The sequence below is a fragment of the Thermobia domestica genome, chromosome 8 (genome assembly GCF_964235325.1).
Source record: "Thermobia domestica chromosome 8, izTheDome1.hap1.1, whole genome shotgun sequence".
Taxonomy (NCBI): Eukaryota; Metazoa; Arthropoda; class Insecta; order Zygentoma; family Lepismatidae; genus Thermobia; species Thermobia domestica.
Genome location: NC_137461.1, coordinates 274,149,980 through 274,170,931, shown reverse-complemented (window position 1 = coordinate 274,170,931; position 20,952 = coordinate 274,149,980). Strand labels below are relative to the sequence as shown.

The following is a 20,952-nucleotide window of genomic DNA, read 5'->3' as shown; positions in this document are numbered from 1 at the left end:
TTGTTGAAGGTCAGGATTACTACTTTTTATCTTAAATATACCTAGTAGGTACCTCTAGCCTCTATACTGGTGATGATTTCTTCTAAAAGTATTGTATGGGTAGCGTGGGACAAAACAAACTATCAGAAAGCTGCACTTGGACATTGTTTGGTGAAGTGTTCTTCACAAGAGTGAAATGTAATTTATCTTTGCTACTTGGGACATTTTTATTCATATTCGACTGAGAGAACCAAGTGCCCGAAAGTATATCTGGAAGTAACATTGCTGTTGGTTGCCCTAACCTTCCTTCTTTCCCTTCTCTTGCTTTCTCTCTCTTTTATAAATAGCGTGACATTTTCAGTTTGGCGAGAATTGGTCACACCCTATTAAAAGTCATGTTATACTTCTCTTTTTAATATCAGAACATGAGCAATTCTAAAGGTGTGACTTCATCTTTACAACCATCTCGACCTCTGTGTGTGGGAGGGGGGGGACTAATATGCAAATACTAAATTTAATGTTAAATTCGTAGTAGAAAGACATCATCTTGGATTGGGTTTCAATTTAGCGACCTCTTAAACAGCGAGGCTATATGAGAAGTGGGATCCAAACTGCATGAGCTCCTGTCGAGAATCGAACAGGATGTCCCGCGCCAGAGAAGCGTACGGTGACCATATAGCCACGGAGGAGCTCTCATCATTTGCGAATTCTGATTAGGAAGTATTGGATTTAAATACCTTTTTCTCTATGTACTGAAAATTAATTATGAATTTTAATTAGGAAATAATATCTCGTTTTGTGCAATAGAAAATATTAATTTAGCTGAAATCATGTATTGTATAGAAAGACTGAAACTAGATTGGAATGATGATTTCTGGTGAGACTGCCAGCAAACCTCAGCAACGATCCGAGAGGACAACACAAGAACAGGTTTTCTCTTCTGAAAACAATAAAACCAGAACGGGGAGAAGGCCTGGAAAGGGCAAGAGACCACCTGCTGCTTGAAAACTCTTTCATCTGAGCCGTTTTTACGCGCCGTATTTACGCTCGAAGTTAAAAGCAGACAGACTTTTCCAGCGTATAAAAATTCGTTACGTAAACTTACGCCAGGTCCCATACACTAACGTATTGACAGCTACTAACAAGACTAGCGTATGAAATTTTATGGTTACGACCAAAAAATACATCAATGTATGGCCGACTTAAATGTGCAATGCGCATTTCCTGAGCAGCTGTCAGTCTCTTAACTCGCCCCAACTGAGACAATATTCTCTGTAATTATCTTTTGATTCTAATTGTACTGAATGAGACATGACAGAGACACGGACACAGAAAGATCGAGGACAGTTAAAATCACAGAGAATCTCCACTGCGAATGAAACCTCGGACCCATACACCAAAAACCCACCCACCAGCCACTATAGCAGCTTAATTTCCTTTAATTAGTTGCAACAGCGACACCCGACTGTGTAGTCATCTTTTTTGGTTGCAATTCAACTTAAGCTTACACGTTAGTGACAAACAGAAATGTAACGGACAGTCCAAATCACAAAATATCTCTTACCAGGAATCAAGGCCGGGACCCCTTATACAAAATGCTCACGTACTAGCGACTAGATTAACGCGAAGGCTCAAAGGGAGGGTTTATAGATATTGTAGATAAATGTGCAAAAAGGACTTTCAGAAGATTACAATATTAGTTTAGGACCATTTATATCTTATACACTCCGAGGATTACAATATTTGCTTTAGACCATTTTAACTCTTATACCCTTTGATGTCTGCCCCCATTCAAGATAAATACAGAGAATAAGAATTCATTCATCTATACGAAAGCTTGCTCAAAAGAAGAAGGGAAACTTGGTGTTCATGACTGCATCACTTGCTCGCATCAGACATACGTTATAAAGGCTGTAAAAAAAAAAACGCATAGTACTCATGTTAATATCACCTTCCAGTACAAATACAAACTGATATTTGAGCAGGTATATAGTCTTAAAGTAGCTAGGCGGTGATCGTAGGAAATGCTGTCATAATCATGTGTCTGTCAGAATCGCATGCTAGGGCTATGTTTGATGAACCAAGGGTAGGTTATCAAACGAGAGTAGAAGGTGTATAAAGTGACTAGAATACGCCTGATTCATGTTATGAAAGTGTGTTATCCTCCTCGAAGATGAAATCGCAAAAAGTTGTTCAAATATTTATAGAGATGACAATTGAGGATGAAAGCACCCATAGCGGAACAACAGATGTGTGAGATATGTAGCTTAATGCCCTATAGTAAAATTTTGGTATTCATCCTATATGCGAAATTCATACACACTCAATAGTCGCCATTGTGTTAAAGGGTAAAACGACAATATTATCGAAATATCAGCGTCCTCCATGTGCCTAGTCAATGACGAAGATCCTGTAAGCGATGAACAGATGGAGAAAAATCGTAGGAAAAGAACATAAACGTGCGATTCAATAGTAGATTAGTTACTGTTCGTGCGTTCACGTGAGCCCACACATGTTCCAATGAAGTTGGTAGTGATCGTCCTATCAATTATGGTTATCCGCACGTGTCTTACTTACGACTTACAGCGAATAACTATATACATCATTACCCACGAGAATGGTCTATAAATAAATACGTAAAATAGTGGTAAAATTCAGAGCAATATTTTAGTTTACCTTTAATAATTCAAGTAATAAATTACTTTCTGTAGAAAGGAAATAAATATATCTGGAAAAATGATCTGTTTTTGCTTCAGAGATGAAAAGAGTTGAAAATTAAGTATATGTAAACAGTTACTGTAAGCAATAATGAAAGTGATGTTTAATTTTGTATAGGTGAAAATTCTTTGCATCTCCTTAACATGCACAACGATATGTTCAAAGAATATTTCTAAAGTTAAATAAACCACCTGTAGACCTTGTAAACAAATTTTATATTTAACTCAATTGTCATGACAAGGTACAGCACTTTTTAGTAAAAACACTGTATAAACTGTAAAGTTTCAATACTATAATAGTATCTTCACCAGACTTAACACACTTATCTAGAATGTTGTTTCTACTCTTTCTACATCTCGTGGTGTAGCTCAAGGTTGTGGTTGCAATGAGGTACCTAAAAGAACGCCAAAAGCGATTCAACTAATGTAATGTCGTATAATGCATTGCCCTTCTTCCTAAGATGCCACTATTGATACATAATGGGTTGTAATAACTTTATCAAAAACTTGGTATGTATAAGCTTTAATGTATGTCATTTTAACGAACATTCCTAAGACATTATAATATTTATATGCCATTAAATTGTATCATTGTGACTCTATATTACGTTTGCAATTGTAAAAAAGACACAGTACATTTTTTCTAAAAGAAAGTGACTGAATGAGAAATGGAAGAAGAAAACATGTTGATTTCGAAGTTATGACTACTTACTTTATAAATTTATAGTTTACAACTATTCTCAGGTTATCGAAATGAATAATGAAAAATATATAACTAGTTAGTCAATCAAAGAAATATGAGTCGAAATGTTAAGTTTTGTATAAATAAATTTATAAGTACAAAAAAGGGAACATGTCATACACATCGTTATTTTAGAGAACCTAACCTATTCATTGAAAAACCATAAGGTAAAAATTGTATGTAAGAGAATAACACTTACACAAATAATAAGAGAATATATATACTTTATACAGGGTGCGGCACGTAAAACCGGCCCGTCGTAATATTCTGGTATATTGTGTTTTTGGGAACACTTAAATAATCTACCTTCCTACCAAGAGATGGCGTGTCGAGGTCGGGTTGACTTACGTGACCTGCAGCAGTCACGTGCAGCCGCAGCCAGTGAAACTTGTCGAAACCAGTTGAGAAAAACCCACCCAACCAGGTACATTCTAGGAACGTGCCATTTAAGTTCCATATGTACCGTTTACGTACCTGGTACTTGAAAAATGTACATTTCATATGCATAGCACGTGTCGCTAGGTACGTGCCTTTCGAGGAATTTCTGACACTTGAAAGGTACTTTTACATGATTCACTGGAATGTGAGGAATGTGAATGGCACATACCCCATGTACCATGGCATGGTTGTGCGTAAGTTGCTTCGTATTGCGACTAGGGTTGCCAATTTAGTCCCTTTGTGACGAGATCTGGCCATTTTGAGAACGTCGTTAGTCACATAATTTCCAAAGAGCCAATAGTGGCTTTTTAGCCATATGCTTTTCACTTCTATAGCCACTTTCTGAGTTTAGCCACATTGTAATATATTGTGTGTGTCATTTTGCAATTTTCTGACGTTTGATGCGTTCTCTAGGTTGTAACATTCTAAACCCCACTGGCAGAATTGTCCTCATAAAATTAGCATTGATGGTTATATTGTGACGTTACACAGCAGAGAATTAGTTCAAAACCTGTACGTTAAAACTAGACGTTAAATAAAATTGTCGGGAAGACGTAAGTTTAAGTATAAACTAACTCCTGAAAGAAATTCAGCCTGATAATATAGACATCCTTCAGGAAATGGTTATCCTTCCTTTTCCATTATTATTTGGCTATGAAACAAATGCCGGAGACATATACAACCGCTATATACAACAGTGTGGTGTTGGAATGTGTAATGATTAGGATGTGATGTTTTATTTTATGTTTTTGAAAGTTCAACACTTCCAATGTACCCGTAAAAATGTACTAAAGAAATAGTGCCCATGTTTTTTAAATATTCAATTAGAACTGGACAATCTACATGAAATTTGCAATCGATCAGTGAAAACGTCATCTTTCTAGAGCCTGTAGTTTCTGAGATCTCATTGTCGAGAAACATATATGTGTATTTTAAAAGAGCTCCAAAGATGGCAGCACAATTCATTTGCATGTATTTCGGAGAAGGCTTACTAAAGGCAAAGGCCTTTGAACAATAATTTAAAAGGATAAACTTTGTGAAAAATATTTATTTCAGTACTTTATTTAAACTACACTCTTTTAAAAATATTTGTCTTTGTTATAAACGTGAAATCACAAATAACCGTAAATCAAAGGTTTGAATGCTAAGATTATAGGTTAGAGCTCGGTCGCTCGTAAATGTTACTGTAGTATTTTAATAGATAGTTAAATTGCCACACAGATGCCGGAGAAGGGCATATATTTTCAGAGTTAGTTGCTTGGCTTTTTTTAAAAGTACAAGCTTCTAAATTCGAACGTAAAAATGAAGCGGTAAGGTTTTAGTATTTAAGTACTCGCACCCCCAGTTGCATAGCACTGCCCTAAGGAACATTACTGACATGCCTAGTACATTCCTGGCACATGCCAATGCCAAGTAAATGTGTCAAGTACATACACGGTACGTGATATACACATAATAGATACATTCCTCGGTATGTGTCATGCACGTACTTTTGGGCGGAAGTAACCTTATTCCTTACATGTGTATTTCACATGATTGCTCTATTCACGTACCTATCATGTACATTCCAATGTACCTCGAGGAACATTCTTTACACATGATCAGTATGTACTTGTGTTGGGTGGGAAGGCCTCGTTGTGTTAAGCCGGGTGAGTGTCAGTGTGTGATAATGCCGTATTCGATACTCGAGCGTGTTGCCATTGTTGAAGGGTTCATTCTCACTGGATCTTTTGTGAAAACAAAGAATTTGTTTCGAGAGAAATTTCCAGGACGTTCTGTGCCAGCAAAAAGCACCATTCAGGAATTGATTGAAAAATGGCGGCGTACAGGATCGGTTCAAAATGCTCCCAGGAACAGACGACCATCTGTCTGCACACCTGAATTAAAGATGCAGGTGGAGGAGACAATGACAAGAAGTCTTCGAAAGTCAACCAGGAGATTGAGTCGACAGGTTCATTTCATTTATGTGTTGTAGTTAATCATATTCAATACATTACATTTCATTTTATGTGTTCACTTTACGGGCCGGTTTTACGTGCCGCACCCTGTATATGCTGTATTATAAGTAGGCAATTTGTGATACTTTTATTGAAGTTATAGCATTTGTTCCAAAGGATCAATCTATATATGCCCATGAATATATTATAATGAAAGAAATACAAGAGAATACGAAGATAAATATGTGAGTAATGTATTGGCTTATTCTATATTATTTAATTTTAAAAAGACTGTAAATGTATGTAGAGGAAATATTATCTTGTAAAGGACAAACTGCGTTTCTTTACTAATATGACCGCAAAGGGGGTAACCGTGGCTAATATTGTGGAAAAGCGGGTCTTTGGGGAGCCAGTTTATTTCTTTTCTTTGCTTATTTTGTTTATTCCGTTATGAGAGCTCCTCCGTGGCTAAGCGGTTAGCGTACGCGCCTTTGGCGTGGGAGACCCGAGTTCGATTCCCGGCGGGAGCTCATGTGGTTCGGATTCCACGTTAATCAGTAGGTCCACGTCTCATATAGCCTCGCTGCTGAAAGGGACGCTAAACTAAAATCAACTCAACTCAATTTATTCCGTTATGAGTATTTCAAGTTTGAAGTTACCGACGAAGTGCCTGTGGTGCATCATCATGTAAGTAGCCCACTATGAGAGGGATACACTTTACACAAAAGCTCTTTCAATTTTCAAATTTAAAAGTAGTAGAAGAAATAATAAAGAAAAAGGACTTGAACCATATAAATATTGTTACTTGACTATTTCAACAAAAACGAAGTTGCAACTGTGCTGACGACCTTTACGGTTATGGAGATTTCACAAGTTTGGTTGGACCTCGCATAGAATTTGTGTGAAAGACCATGAAATATACGAGCAGCCCTGTCTATGGCTGATCTAATTCATTAAGCGGATGTCTGCTTCTTTTTTACATTTTCGAAATAAACCAATATATGTATTCCTTATTATAAGTAGAAAAATACAGTCGGTAAAAGTTAATAATAAAAAGTCTTGAACAAGAATCCATAATCTTTAACAGAAAATGGATAAGGAAAGTAAGAAGAAACGCAATTATTTTAGCAATAATAACATCGTTAATAAGTAGGCAGTAGTTAGTATAATCATGACTTGTTTGCAAACACGTATCTTGAGATCTTTTTTGAGTACTCTATTTAGAACGTTTAGAATATATAGTTTTTTTTCTATATAATTTATTAAGAGTCAGGTTTGCGGGGTTCTAGATTGTAGGAACTTTGCCCATATTACAAGTAACTTTTGTCCTCTTGACCTGATTTACAGTCGTGAAATTTAAAATCGAAAGTTATAACAGAAAAAAATTCTTTTACAACTATAAATTTTGGTATTTATTTTTTATACGATCTTGTACTTGGTGAGAAATTCTAGTTTGTAATTGTGAAAGTTGTGAATATTTGAAAGAATGTGAAGAAATATTTTCATAGCCTTGTAAAATATAAAGTAAATATTTTAAGTAAACTTTTTTGTAATTTTCTTTAAAAAGATTCTAAAGTGACGGCTTATATTTTGATGTCTCTATTCAAATTACCCGTTCCGAAAACAGGTTCGTATTCATTTTAACCAATTTGAAAATACTTATTACCAAGACTTTTTAATTAACTTGATTGTTATTACCTACGATTACAACTATCATGTTCGAAAAAGTGTATGTGTCACCTTACGAAAAGACAAGGAAACTCTGCTAGTTCGCTACTGCCAGGACAATGAATGAAAGCTGTCACTGATTATTGGCAACAAAAGATACAGTTGTTAGTGCAGCATTTTTTTTTTTAATAAACTAAACTTGTATTCGAGCATCTCATTTTATTTGGTTCGATGTGATTTATCGATTTATACATATATAATGTGTTTGACAATGTTATTTTTAAAGGAAGAAAATCAATCAACAGTGTGGACTATATCTCATTAACTGAGTAATGTAGTCTTAGAATTGGTGTAATAAAGATCTTAATGACAGCGACGACGACTTCTGTATAATTTTGGGGAGGTATTGAAATATGTGTATATCCTTGTCACAAATTCGAATAAAGATATCTACATCCAGGGAGGCCAATTCCAAGATCAGTGTGCATGGTTAATGACGATATAATTCAATTTCACTTTTATATCAGTAAGTAGCTGTAACAGAGCATCAATGTTCATATCTACGAATACGATATTTTACTACATGTTCTACAAAAGTTTACATGGGTTTTTACACGCATGTATAACATTTTGTTTACCTCAATATTATCAATGGAATGATATATGTCTCGTCATTGGAAGACTGTTAGAACTACGCGTTTCATTCTTGGAAATATGTGTGCCAGTGTTAAGAGAAATCAAGTAACAAAACGTACAATCCGATTGTTAACAGTTAATATTTTTCACTTTAGAAATCTGTAATCAGGATCACAAAATTATTACAAAATCACTAAGCATACAAGTTACAAAACACCAGTTACTAATGTGTATTTACTAATAGATGCGAAGTGAACTCAATTATACTAATTTTCCTTTTATATGAACTAATCTTGGATCATATTCAATCCACTTTAAACGTATTAACTACATAAAGAGAAACTTACTCTGAAAATTATTTGTTGGCTATCGAATAATTACAACAAACATTAGTCTTTTCGGGTTCGATTCCCAGTAAGAGGGCATTAAAATTCAATCGCGTTACGTCACGTCTCATATAACCTATGTACAGCAATGGGATACTAAACTCCAACAACCAACATCAGTAAACATTCATTTTGAAACATAATTGCGAATTAATTAAAGTAAAACACATCAAAATTAAAATACCCTTTTCCGCTTTCTTTCATAAATAATTCTTCTTCTTTTTCGTAATATTGTAGGATGATGATTGAAGAATACATCTAAAATAAAATGATAGTTCGGTGACTTATCCGTTGGCAGATTTGGTAATTGGCGGATTTGGTAATTGGCGGATTTGGTAATTGGCAGATTTGGTAATTGGCAGATTTGGTAATTGGCGGATTTGTCAATTGGCAGATTTGTCCATTGGCAGATTTGTCCATTGGCAGATCTGTCCATTCTCACGATTGGCGCATTTGGTCATTTTCGCGATTGGCGCATTTGGTAATTGGCAGATTTGTCAATTGGCAGATTTGTCAATTGGCTGATTTGTCCATTTTCACAATTGGCGCATTTGGTCATTTTCGCGTTTGGCGCATTTGGTAATTGGCAGATTTGGTAATTGGCAGATTTGTCCATTTTCACAATTGGCGCATTTGGTCATTTTTGCGTTTGGCACATTTGGTAATTGGCAGATTTGGTAATTGGCAGATTTGTCAATTGGCAGATTTGTCCATTGGCGGATTTGTCCATTGGCAGATTTGTCCATTTTCACGATTGGCGCATTTGGTAATTGGCAGATTTGTCCTAGGCCCGAAGTTTCCGGTGAGTTAACCACCATACATTCGGCAAATATCTTGTATTTTTCTTTCTGAGGTTTGTTTTTTTTTTCTTTCTTTTTTTCTTTCTTTTCTTTTTCTTTTCTTTTCTTTTTTTTAATACCCATCGTAGTAAGTCGCTTACACGCACTGAAACTTCAATCCACAGTTAAGTCTTACTCGCATCACGATTCTCTTCGGTTGTTTCAAAGCCAAATGCAATTAACCATCCACGACTTTGATATAAAAATAATACCCTGTGTCATCTTGTTAAGGGATTTCGCCGAAGGTTATGTGTTGCCTTAATTCTGCTTCTTTAAGATTATTCCTATTATTACAGTAATTGGAATGATTTGTTTCGAAACAACATCATTAATTTATTTTGATGTACCATTTCATTAACCATCCAAATCATGATTCTAGATGTGTTTTTGAGAGCATAAGTTCTGATATTCTGTTGAATATTTCTTTCTAAGCTATTTAAATTCATTTAAAAAAAAAAGTGCATTTTATGATTTAAATCCAATTTGCTTTTGTAGAGGAGTACCGCAAGGATCAATTTTGATTCCCTTACCATTTCCTCTTTACATGCCAAAGATGATATACAGGGTGTTTCAAAACAACACCTACAACATTTGAGATGTGATTCCTGACACCAAGATAAGACAAAAAGTATAGACCAACCTGGGAGCACAAATGCTTAACTTTTGGAGTTATAGGCTGCCGAAAACATGAAAAAAATTGAACTTTGAAGGTCAATAGTTCCAAAACTATGGATCTACCGTAGTCAGGTTAAAACCTCACATAGGAACTGATATGTACGCTATCCAAACATACATGTTTCAGAATCATAAGGTACTCACGCGTCAATTTTTGTAGAGGGAACTTGGCTACGGGCGCATAATTTGAAACACACCAACTACCTCCTGTACGTCTATAAAAATTGTTGCCGAAGTACCACAGGATTCTGAAACTTGGATATTTGGATAGGGCACATATTATTTCCTAAGTGGTCTTGACCCGACTACGGTATGTCCCATAGTTTTCGAGCTATGGACCTTCGAAGTTCATTTTTTCATGTTTTCGGCAGCCCATAACTCCGAAAGGAAGCATTTGTGCACCCAGGTTGGTATCTATATTTTTTGTCTTACCTTGGTGTCAGGAATCACCTCCCAAACATTGCCGGTGTTGAAGCACCCTGTATAAAAAGTACGTGTTTAGCGAACGACGCACAACTATATTTTACTATTTTACCTTTGTAAAATGAGACTTATTCTAGCCTACTACAACTTTCAGTAAATCAACTTTTAAGATTTGTAAAATTTTGGACAAAATTGATAGTTAAACATGATAAACAAAGGTAATAACACTGTTTTCTCTAGAGGTGCGAATGCAGTTATAGAAAATATAGAAAGAATGGACTAGCTCGAGAATTGAATTGATCTCCAGCTTGCCTTGAAGATGATTTGTGTGAGAGCATCAAGTAGTAAGTCCTTGATGCAATTTCTATTCATACAGGCCTTCCCATTCGTACGGTATGCGTTTAGTACTGGTGGTCCGCATTCAATTTCCGGTAGGAAACCATTACAAAAGTTGAATGCAATACAGTGTTTTAGATTCCACTTTAAAATGTAGGTCCACATCTGATATAACCTCTGTGCTGTAAGAGGGCACTAAATTTCAACAAACAAACAAAGCTAATCACGCTGTCAGTATCATATTCAATTTGATCCGATGTATTTTATATATATAGTTGACTGACAAAGGATTCGACCATGAATAAAAATACACATAGTGAGTTACAGAAAGAGTCTCATTATACAATAACTGCTACTATACCACCTCAACCATAGGTTGGTGGAAAACATGGAAATTTTAAAACTTTTCTCTCTCGTGGGAGAGCTGTTTTATACTTTCATAAGATCTCTTCTTCGTAACTAACTGCATCTAGATATTCTATCCTTGTTCTTCATCTTCCTGGTTTTCCTTCTGCCTTTCCCTCTGTCAACACGGTGAACCAATCGGAGTGCCGAATAAGATGACCAAGCATGCTGTTTCTTCTTTTTCCTATTATCTTCATGATTTGTCGTCTTTCATTAGCTTCCTTTAGTACGCCTTCATCACTTTTCCTTTCGGTCCATGATATGCGCAGCATTTTGAACCAACATTACATTTCAAATGCTTCCAGCTTGGATATTTCAGCTTTCTCAATGTCCACGTCTCTGATCGGTAAAACGCCATGCTTCATACCAGGGTCTTAATAAATCGTTTTTGAACGTCCAAGGACACGTTTCTTGATGTTAGCAGCCCTCTTTTCCTATTGAATGCTTGTTTAGCCTGTGCTATTCTGGAACTTACTTCTTTTTCACTTCTTCTGTTCGAGGATATTACACTTCCTAAATAAGGGAACGTCTTAACTTCTTCATTTTTCTTTCCATGTTGTTTTCTAGGAACTGAGAAAAGTGGTGGTGTCCCACATCCTTCCATCTCTCAGTGAAAGAGCCATGGAAGAATTCTGCCTCTGCCTGTTTTTGTCCACATCTGAGCCTTGCCGATGTCAATCATCTTCAGCCTCAGAGTGGTAGAGTTGCTGTCCAATACCATAATATCTCTCTTCGGCTGTCTCTTACCCCTAATGACCTGTCAGGCATGGGAGGGTCTCTGCTAGGGAAACTATCTCTGGCATAGCTCTTGGGATCATTAGAGCACTCAATTCCCCCTCCCCCCACCGACTCAATGTGGAAATATTGAGATATACAATAATCACATAAATAAATTTGATCAATTAGTAGTCTACTTTTAGTGCATGAGATTTTTTTAAAAGTAGGCTACTGTTGAAATCATGGTTACGAATTTTTTAAAACTATGTTTTCCTTACCACCTCAAAATGGCTTATACACATTGGATTGCAGTAATCTCGATATCGCTTACAAGATAGGCCTACTTAAAATTAATTTAACGGTATTTTAATTTCTAAATTAATTTTACTTTTTCTTGTTGTGTTTCTTATTATTCACAGAGTGTCTTTTCGTTCTCTTTGCAGAAATTGGCCTATGTGCCTTCAACTCAGTGCCCAGTAGACTAGGAATCCGCCATCCTGGATACCGAAGAGAGGGACAGCTCCTCCACTGGAGGAAGCGAAACAACGGCGTCGGTGAAAGACAGCAGCCTAGAAGGTGGCGAAAGTCCACCTCGAACAGCCGCAAATGTCAGTACCACGTCAATAGCCATTGACCCGGAATCCGCCGATCAACAGCCGAAAGATGGCAAAACAAAAGCCAACGAGGAATTGAAAACGGTTCTTCACATTGAAGATAACACCGGTAGCAATAACCATAACCAAGAACAGAGCAATGGCGGGATAGACAATCCTGGATTCGAAGGAGACGAAAGTGGTACTAAAGAGGAAGTGACATTAGAAAATGGTGTCACTGTCCACATGACAGCTGGAGGACGTGTCAAAGCCAAAGGAACATCGCCTACGAATTTATCTCCGAATGGCTCGTTCTTGAACACGACACAAGAGGGTAACGTCAAACCAATAGAAAATGGGAGTATGGAGAAGAAGAAAGAAAAGGAGAAGGAGTTAAACGAGGCTGTAAATTTAGAATTGGTCAATATGAATCCATACGGTGCTCAAGCGGAGGTTGCAAAACCAAACAATGGATCCTTGAATGGCTCCAATGGTATTCCAAAGAAGGAAGATGAAGTTGATTTGGGAGAAACGTACAGCGACCCATACGATGAATACTTTGTGCCAGTGAACGAACACCGAAAATATATTAGGTAAGTAAGGAAAATACTTATTTATCCTTCATAGATTTAAATTGCTAGTATTAGTATGGAACGAAAATAGTATTTTCCCACACCTTTCACATTTCCTTCATTTTGCACGTTCTAGATTGCTATGGCTGTAATCAAGTAGTTTGTACACTGCACAATGCATCTCCCAGTTTTATGAATAACTGTAATATTGTATATCAGGTTTTCAACATAGCATTCACTATTTGTAAGAACATAGTATATAATTAAAAAACCTACATTATGAGACTCACATTGGACAGAGAAGACTCCAGCGAAATACAGTAACTCTATAACTATTGTCTGCATAGTATCGCATTCAAATATTTCATGTGCCGTATTAATACCAAATTTAAAGTCAAAAATTGGAGATTAATAGTAGCTCGTTCCTTCTGGTGCATGGGGTCGTTGGTTCGATCCCAGCTCATGCCAAGTGAGCTTTATGGTAGGATTTCTCGGGGTTTTTCCCGTTTCCTTACACTTTCTTCATTTCTACATTGTTTTAATCTAAATTATGCCTGGCTTTTCTTTAGCGCGGGAGGCTTGGATTCGATTATCGGCGGGAGCTCATGTAGCTCAGATCTCACGCTAAGCTGTAATCCCACTTTTCATATAGACTCGCTGCTGAAAGGGACGCTTAAGTCTAATGAAATTTTTTAAAAAATCTTTTTTTTTTCTTTTTTTTAATTCAAACTATTACAAAAAATGGTAATACGAATATGAATAAAAATATTTAACATCCTATCGTAAATAGATTGATAAAACAAACACATTTGTCTTCTTTTTCTCAGGTCAGCAATCTTTCGATTGGTTTCACACAGCTTTCTCATCTTCCTAATTCTGAGTCAGACTTTTCATTTCCATATACATTTTCTTCTCTACTTCATGTATTATTGGTTTAACATAGCTTTACCATCTTCCCTATCTTCAACCAGACTTTTCATTTCCATGTACTTTTTCTTCCCTACGTCTTGTATTATTGCTTTAACACAGCTTTCCCATCTTCCCTATCCTTAACCAGACTTTCCATTTCCATGTACTTTTTCTTCCCTACATCTTGTATTATTGGTTTAACATAGCTTTCCTCAACCAGACTTTTCATTTCCATGTACTTTTTCTTCCTTACGTCTTGTATTATTGGTTTAACACAGCTTTCCCTATCCTCAACCAGACTTTTAATTTCCATGTACTTTTTCTTCCCTACGTCTTGTATTATTGGTTTGACACAGGTTTCCACCCTTCCCTATCTTCAACCAGACTTTACATTTCCATATACTTTTTCATCCCTACGTCTTGTATTATTGGTTTCCACCCATTCCTATTCTGAGCCAGACGTTTCATTTCCATGTACGTTTTCTTTCCTACATTTTGTATTATTTGGTTCATGATCTCCCTCTAGCTATTTTCCTTGCTACAATTCTCTCCGTAGCTACTACGTGATTTCTCCATATTTCATAATGTGTCCAATCTTCCTTTTCACAATGCCACAGAAACATAAAGCAAGACTGTTTGTAACAAACCATTATGTGGTTTTATCCATTCTGTTCACTACTTGGTTTCTAATAGCGTCAATTCGTGTTTTAGAGGCTTTTGATGTAAAACTTCTTTTACTATTGCAAGTGGCTTCCCCGCGTAGCTGGTATCAACGAATGAATTATTGTGGTTTGAGAATACTATAACGCATTACACCATACTAAAATGCATTATGGCGAACTATATACTGCAAGTAATTATATATATCTGTTTTAAGGATCCTCCGTGGAAATTGAATTTATGAACGGAGTTGTAATGTGTTTCTTTTTAATGAATTTTTTGAAGTTCAAATATAAAGTTCAACTTTTATTAGAGAAGAAAGTCTAGAGTTAATTGATAAACAACTCTGAAAAGCTTCCATTCATTACAATATTTGTATAAAAATTACATATACTGAAAATAGTAAGCTCTTTCGCTAAATACTTCATCATGTAGGGACGAGACGTGTATACAGTAGAGACCTGCACGGGCCGAATTTTTCAGCCCGAGCCCAATCCAGCCCGAACGTACCTAGGCCCGGCCCAGCCCGGGCCCGAAAAGTTTTGGAGATTTTCGGCCCGAACCCGGCCCGGCCCGATAAGTTTTTAAAATTCTTGGCCCAAGCCCGGCCCGGGCCCGATAAATTTTAAAAGTTTTCGGCCCGACCCCGGCCCGATAAATTTAAAAAAAAAAAGCTCGAACCCCAATCTTTCTCAAAATTTAGTACTAAATTTGATCTAACCCTCAGAAACATTTTCTAAACTCTGGTTCACAACCTGACGCTTGCCTCCCGAATGGTACTGTTGCCTCCTACAACTTTGCCTGTCATCGAGAGAACAAAAACTCTATTCCCTGCAACAAAAATCTAACTTAATTGATATTTAGCATAAAGTGAAGATGGCAATATTGTTTAGCGACAGGGAAAACATTCCCACCCCTTCTTGTTATATTTTGAGTTCAGTGAAGGTCAAGGTCAGAGCTTAATTTACCGCATAATGCCTGCAATCCTCTATAGTGAAAGTGGAGCCGCTAAGCAACACAAACTGTAAATAGCTATTGCATTCTTTGTAACATTTTTCACGGATACACTACTTCAACGTTTTGCTTTATTCCAATTATCGTTTAACGAAAGAATAATTATTAAAGAATTGCAATTGATCGGCCCCAGCCCGGCCCGACCTGAAGAGTCGGCCAGCCCAAGCCCGGCCCGGCCCAAAGAAATAACAGTGTCGGCCCGCCCAAGCCCGGCCCGGCCCAAAGAAATAACAGAGTCGGCCCGCCCAAGCCCGGCCCGTGCAGGTCTCTAGTATACAGAGAGAGAGAGAGAGAGAGAGAGAGAAAGAAAGAAAAGAAATTAAAGAACAAATCAGTAGTTGTGAAGCTTCCAGCTGGACACCATGTTCAAATGCAGCTTTTGTTAAAATGTTGGAGCAAAGACATGGACATTCCTCTGAATTCCCTTTTTCGGCATGTAAGGACCATGAAACGGGTAAATCCATTCAAATCTCGAATTTAATTTTGCCTCCCAATACTTTCTTCTCTCCTATTGTCGTTCTAAAGTAAACATTAAAAAAAAAAAAAAAAAAAAAAGCAATCAGTGGCGAACTCAAGTGGGGAGGGAGGGTTCGAAGTTTAACCCTCCTTGAGCAAGATATGAAAAAATGAACATTTACTATATCAAGATTTAGTATATACAAAAATCACACTTGTCCTGAAAGGATATCAGATTGAGTACATGAACCTACTTCCCCTTGATAAAAAAAAAATCTTCATGCACCACTGAAAGCGATATATGTGCTTTAGGATTGTACTATGTAGATTGAATTAGGCAAAATAAAAGAACGAATAAACTAGAGTAGGGCTTCTCAACCTGGGGGAAGAGATAAATATAATTAGAATCTAATACCGGAAAATATTTTTAAATATTATTTTGTATTTTGTTCAGATAGGCATATTTTTAATTTTATACACACTGTTCAGAACAACAAAAAATAGGTCTACTAAACATTTTCAACAGGTGTAGAGTTGTTTAAAAATCAATTTAAATAAAAGAGGTACGATATGAAACTAATGAGAACTACGTGTTGAAATACCAGAAAAATACAAATGCATGGTGTGATTTTTACATGTGCGTCAATGTCCGTGATGCACATTATCAAGCCATTTTCAACTGATAAGCGATATCTTGTCTTTGTTTTAATGCTTACCATGGAAGAAAAACCACTTTCACACAGGTACGATGTAGCAAAGTCCAAATCCAAGTTGTTTTTTTTTTTTTTTTAAATCCAAAATTAGAAATCACTTTATTTTTTCATTATATGACCCAAAATTAAGGGCGTTATAAAGTTTTAAAATTTTCAAACGTCCTCCATTTTGAAACAGTATGATGGAATTAGATTTGGTATTTGTAATATGAATGAACTGACCAAATTTAGTTTTAATCCATTCGCTTTTAGGGAAGTTACTATATTCACTATATATATACAAAAAATGGATTCTACATTAAAAATTCCACACAGGCTTATTACAATTCAGAAATTATAAGGAAGTCGCTGGCAAGAGGATGTGATAAAATGGGGGTCGTGATGGAAATTTGGTGGAGAACCAATGAAGTAGAGAAAAGAAAACATGAATATGGATATAACTAACAGTAAGAGGAATGTAAAATGGCGATCGAATCTTAAATTAAAATGCCACTATTTATAATTAAATAAAATAACTATTCCTTTTTTCTAACACTTCTGGTAGGTTATTATTATTTATTTTTCAAATGATTATCATCCTCTTTATCTTACGTAATTTAATTTACGTATTCTTTGTGAACCCCTAAAACTCATTGCGTCTGTCATGTCTGATTAAGATCAAGATAACCTAATATCAATTATTAATGTATTTATTTTTTGCCAATTATTACCAATACAGTTAAGAAATACACACATAATCAGAAATCGAATGACGAGTCAGTGAAAACGAAAGATCAGTGGAGGGGGATGCTCCTAAAAACTCTAGTTGAAAATTAGAAGAATCTTTACGTTTTCATATTAATATGTTTATCCTTATATCTTGTGAACTACATGTTCATATGGCGTTTTTATTTTATTTTATTTTATTTATTTATTTTTTTAACATATTGATTACATTTTTCTTAATATTTCTTCTTTTTATTTTCAATACCAACTACCAAATATATTTCATTTGCTCTTCTTTATTCATTACGAAACCACTTGTGTTTCTGTTTTTAGAGTTATATTGTCTCACATTTTAACAAATATTCTTATACAAGTAAGATCGATGATTACTTGCAAAATCAACATTTTTGTACCGATTTTTTTTTAAACTAGAGCCGTTCATTTTAATTTATATAAACCTCTTCGAAGAATCTCTAAAGTCTTTTAGGAGCTTATGGCTCTGATTTTTTGAATAGATTAAATCTTACGGAGGATTCTTAAAATGAAGATAACTTTGAAATGCTAAAAGATTGCTTGAAAATAAATAAATAAATACATAAATAAAAATATTAATACACTGAATTCTTCTTAGATGCTGCTATTCTGTATGTTTGGGTGAAGGGATTCTTCTTATTGTAAACTCCTTTTTTTATTATTATATTTTTTATTTAGTATAAATGTAGAATCTATTAGTTGCACTTTTTTTTTTCTCTTGCACGTACCTTTCTTACAGTTTGACTGGTGACCCTGATAATACTGACATGCTGAGACCTCGCATAACCTTCACCTTGCCTGGCCCGGTGTCGGGTGTGGATAGGTCAGGTCACTCTCTCAAGCCACCTATGGAGGGCGTAGTGGAATATCGGGACTGGCTGAAAGCTGCGAGGTCAGCATCTTTTGACCGTACTTCTTAGATACTGTACAAATACACATACACAAACATATTAAAAAAAAAAAAAAGACTGCTTTCTCCCAATTAGAAAATTTTCAGAAAAGTAAGGACAGCGTGTTGTTATCAAGGATATTCAGTATAATATTGGACACATAAAATTTTGAGATTACATAACTCACGAACGAATAATGTCCAATGTTAGTTTCCGCATAGGAAGCGTAAACCGTGTGTTATAGTTTGTGAAAAAGAACCACAGTTTAGATGTTATTCTCTAAAGTATTTCTGTTCCAACTCATGTCATTCAACTTCATAATTCTTTTGCATTCATTGTTCTTTTCCTTACCCTTTCGGGTAAATTAGTTGTATTAATTTCCCGTACAAATTATAAAAAGTTTCACTTTCGTTTGGATTGTTATTTATATCTGACACTACTTGACATCTCTGATATACAATCACTTAGTTCACAAACTCATTCGAACTCTTTTCCCTACTATCTAAGAGTTTTATTGTTCATTTTTTTTTTTTTTTTTTTTAAAGCTACTACTATGCTTGTTGAAGTGCATAGACGAGTACTCGTAATATCTGAAATAACAATTTAAATTGTATTACGTCCTGTAAGCGGAATATTTGAAAGAACACTAGACACTGTTCAAGCGTACGCTTGTTTTAGATTTGATTTTCCTCTGTAATACTGCGCGGTTTGACAAGATTGGATATAAGTACTGTACCGTTTGCCATATTAAGATGCTACACTTTATTCCTTTGAGAATAAGTCCAAAAAAGGAATAGTCTTATATGCTAATACAAAAATTTTGATTATTTCAATTTCAAGTGTTCCTGATTCTGTGTTGTTTGATATTTTCCCTGGTTCCTTACGGTGAATAATAACATTCCAGCTATATAGGAATCAGTAAGTCAGTAAATGTAATTTGGACACAATAGCTTTTTATATCGTTACATAGCACATATACTTTTCTTTACAAGCACATGCGCTATAAAAATTCCCAGACGCGTGTCCGATTCTATATTTAGGTAAGGATTATTAACAAAGCATTTTTTTTTTTTTTTTTTTTTTTTTTTTTTTTTTTTTTTGCTAAAATTATAACTTTATATAGTGTCACTGCGTCTTATATACTGACAAATACGATAATTTATGAGGATTTCAAGAAATGCAAGAGCCTATTTCGAGCTATATTTCATACTAATAATAATATTTTTTCACTTACAGCACTATTTAATTTTGTGATTATCACATTAATTGATATAATTGTAATCAAAAGATACACATTTAACAAGATAATGTAGTGTTTCGACCTATACAGTATATTCATCAAACACAAGAATGTCTCATTATTGCGAGAGAGGTGTTCTTGTGTCTGATGTAGATACTGCCCATATACGTGCTCACGTAAGGGCAAGTGGGGGCGCTTGCCCGACCTAATGTTTTGGCATTGCGGTTTTTTTAGTTTTAAAGTAATTTTTTCAGCTAATAAGGATTATATTTCACAAAAACGGACCCTGAAAGACGTCTGTAATCATCGCTATATAAAGTAACACTTTGAACTTTGCAATACTCGACCAAAATTTCCCGATTTAATTATATTTCAGTCTTTCTTCTGTTTGTTTCCTCCCAGCAGTATATTATCACACACATACACACACCTAACACACTATATGTAGGCTCCTGGGTCCGCCACCTTCCCAGATACTTCAACATCCTCTGGGCAAATGAAAATAAAAATTAAATTATAAAGAAAGTAATGATTACAAAGTGGTTGCATATCTTCAGGAGTACCGCTATTGATTTGCCCCCCTCCCCCCTAATCCAAGGGTCAGCGCACGCCTGTGATACTGCCATAGTATCAAAAAGTTATACAGTACTTTTTTTTTGTTTAATGTTCATAATTGTGTTACCTTGTTCACAATGATATCAATTTACCCTATTTCAGTGTGAAGTGTTGCTTCAGATATATAATTATAGTCATACCACAATGACTTTATGTTTGAGCAGAAGCTGTCATTGCCATTCGTCTCCAGCGATCTTACAATGCATTTTAGTTTGCACAACAACGTTAATTTACAATTCTTACGTGGTTCACATATTCGTTTGATATATATATTCACGTATGTGCCACTTGAGAGTGTTTTGGCGCTACTATATCTATTTATTTGAAACTTATGTAATCTCAAAATATGCTATTTATTTACTTTTTGTAATACCCTCGTGTGGATTTTTGAATATGATGTTCCACCACGTACTCTTTAAATTTCTGTATAAGACATAGTTTCATCTTCCGTTTCTAAGAAGTGAGTAGTTATAAGATAGTTATGCTAGAGTCGAGGCGATCAGAGTTGAACTCCATTAGATGACATGTAAAAGAAAAGATAGTAAACTGCATACTGTAAGTTTCAGCCAGGTATAAGTTATTATAACATTCGCTGATAATTTTTGTGTGTTTACCCTATGGAAATACAATACCAAATAAACTTCAAAATTAGGG

At 35.5% G+C, this 20,952-nt stretch overlaps 1 protein-coding gene across 4 annotated transcripts in view; it reads left to right on the top strand.

The window, feature by feature from the left end:
* Positions 1–20,952, top strand: part of LOC145693640 (uncharacterized) — a 389,003-nt gene that overhangs the window by 301,563 nt on the left and 66,488 nt on the right. For 3 of the 4 annotated variants that reach the window (XM_081769825.1, XM_081769827.1, XM_081769828.1), the window contains 2 exons: positions 12,342–13,084; positions 18,293–18,445. In XM_081769825.1, coding sequence (XP_081625951.1) covers positions 12,738–13,084; positions 18,293–18,445 — 500 coding nt within the window. In that variant the 5' untranslated portion in view covers positions 12,342–12,737. The remainder of the gene's footprint in view (positions 1–12,341; positions 13,085–18,292; positions 18,446–20,952) is intronic. The other variant, XM_081769829.1, reaches the window with a different exon arrangement.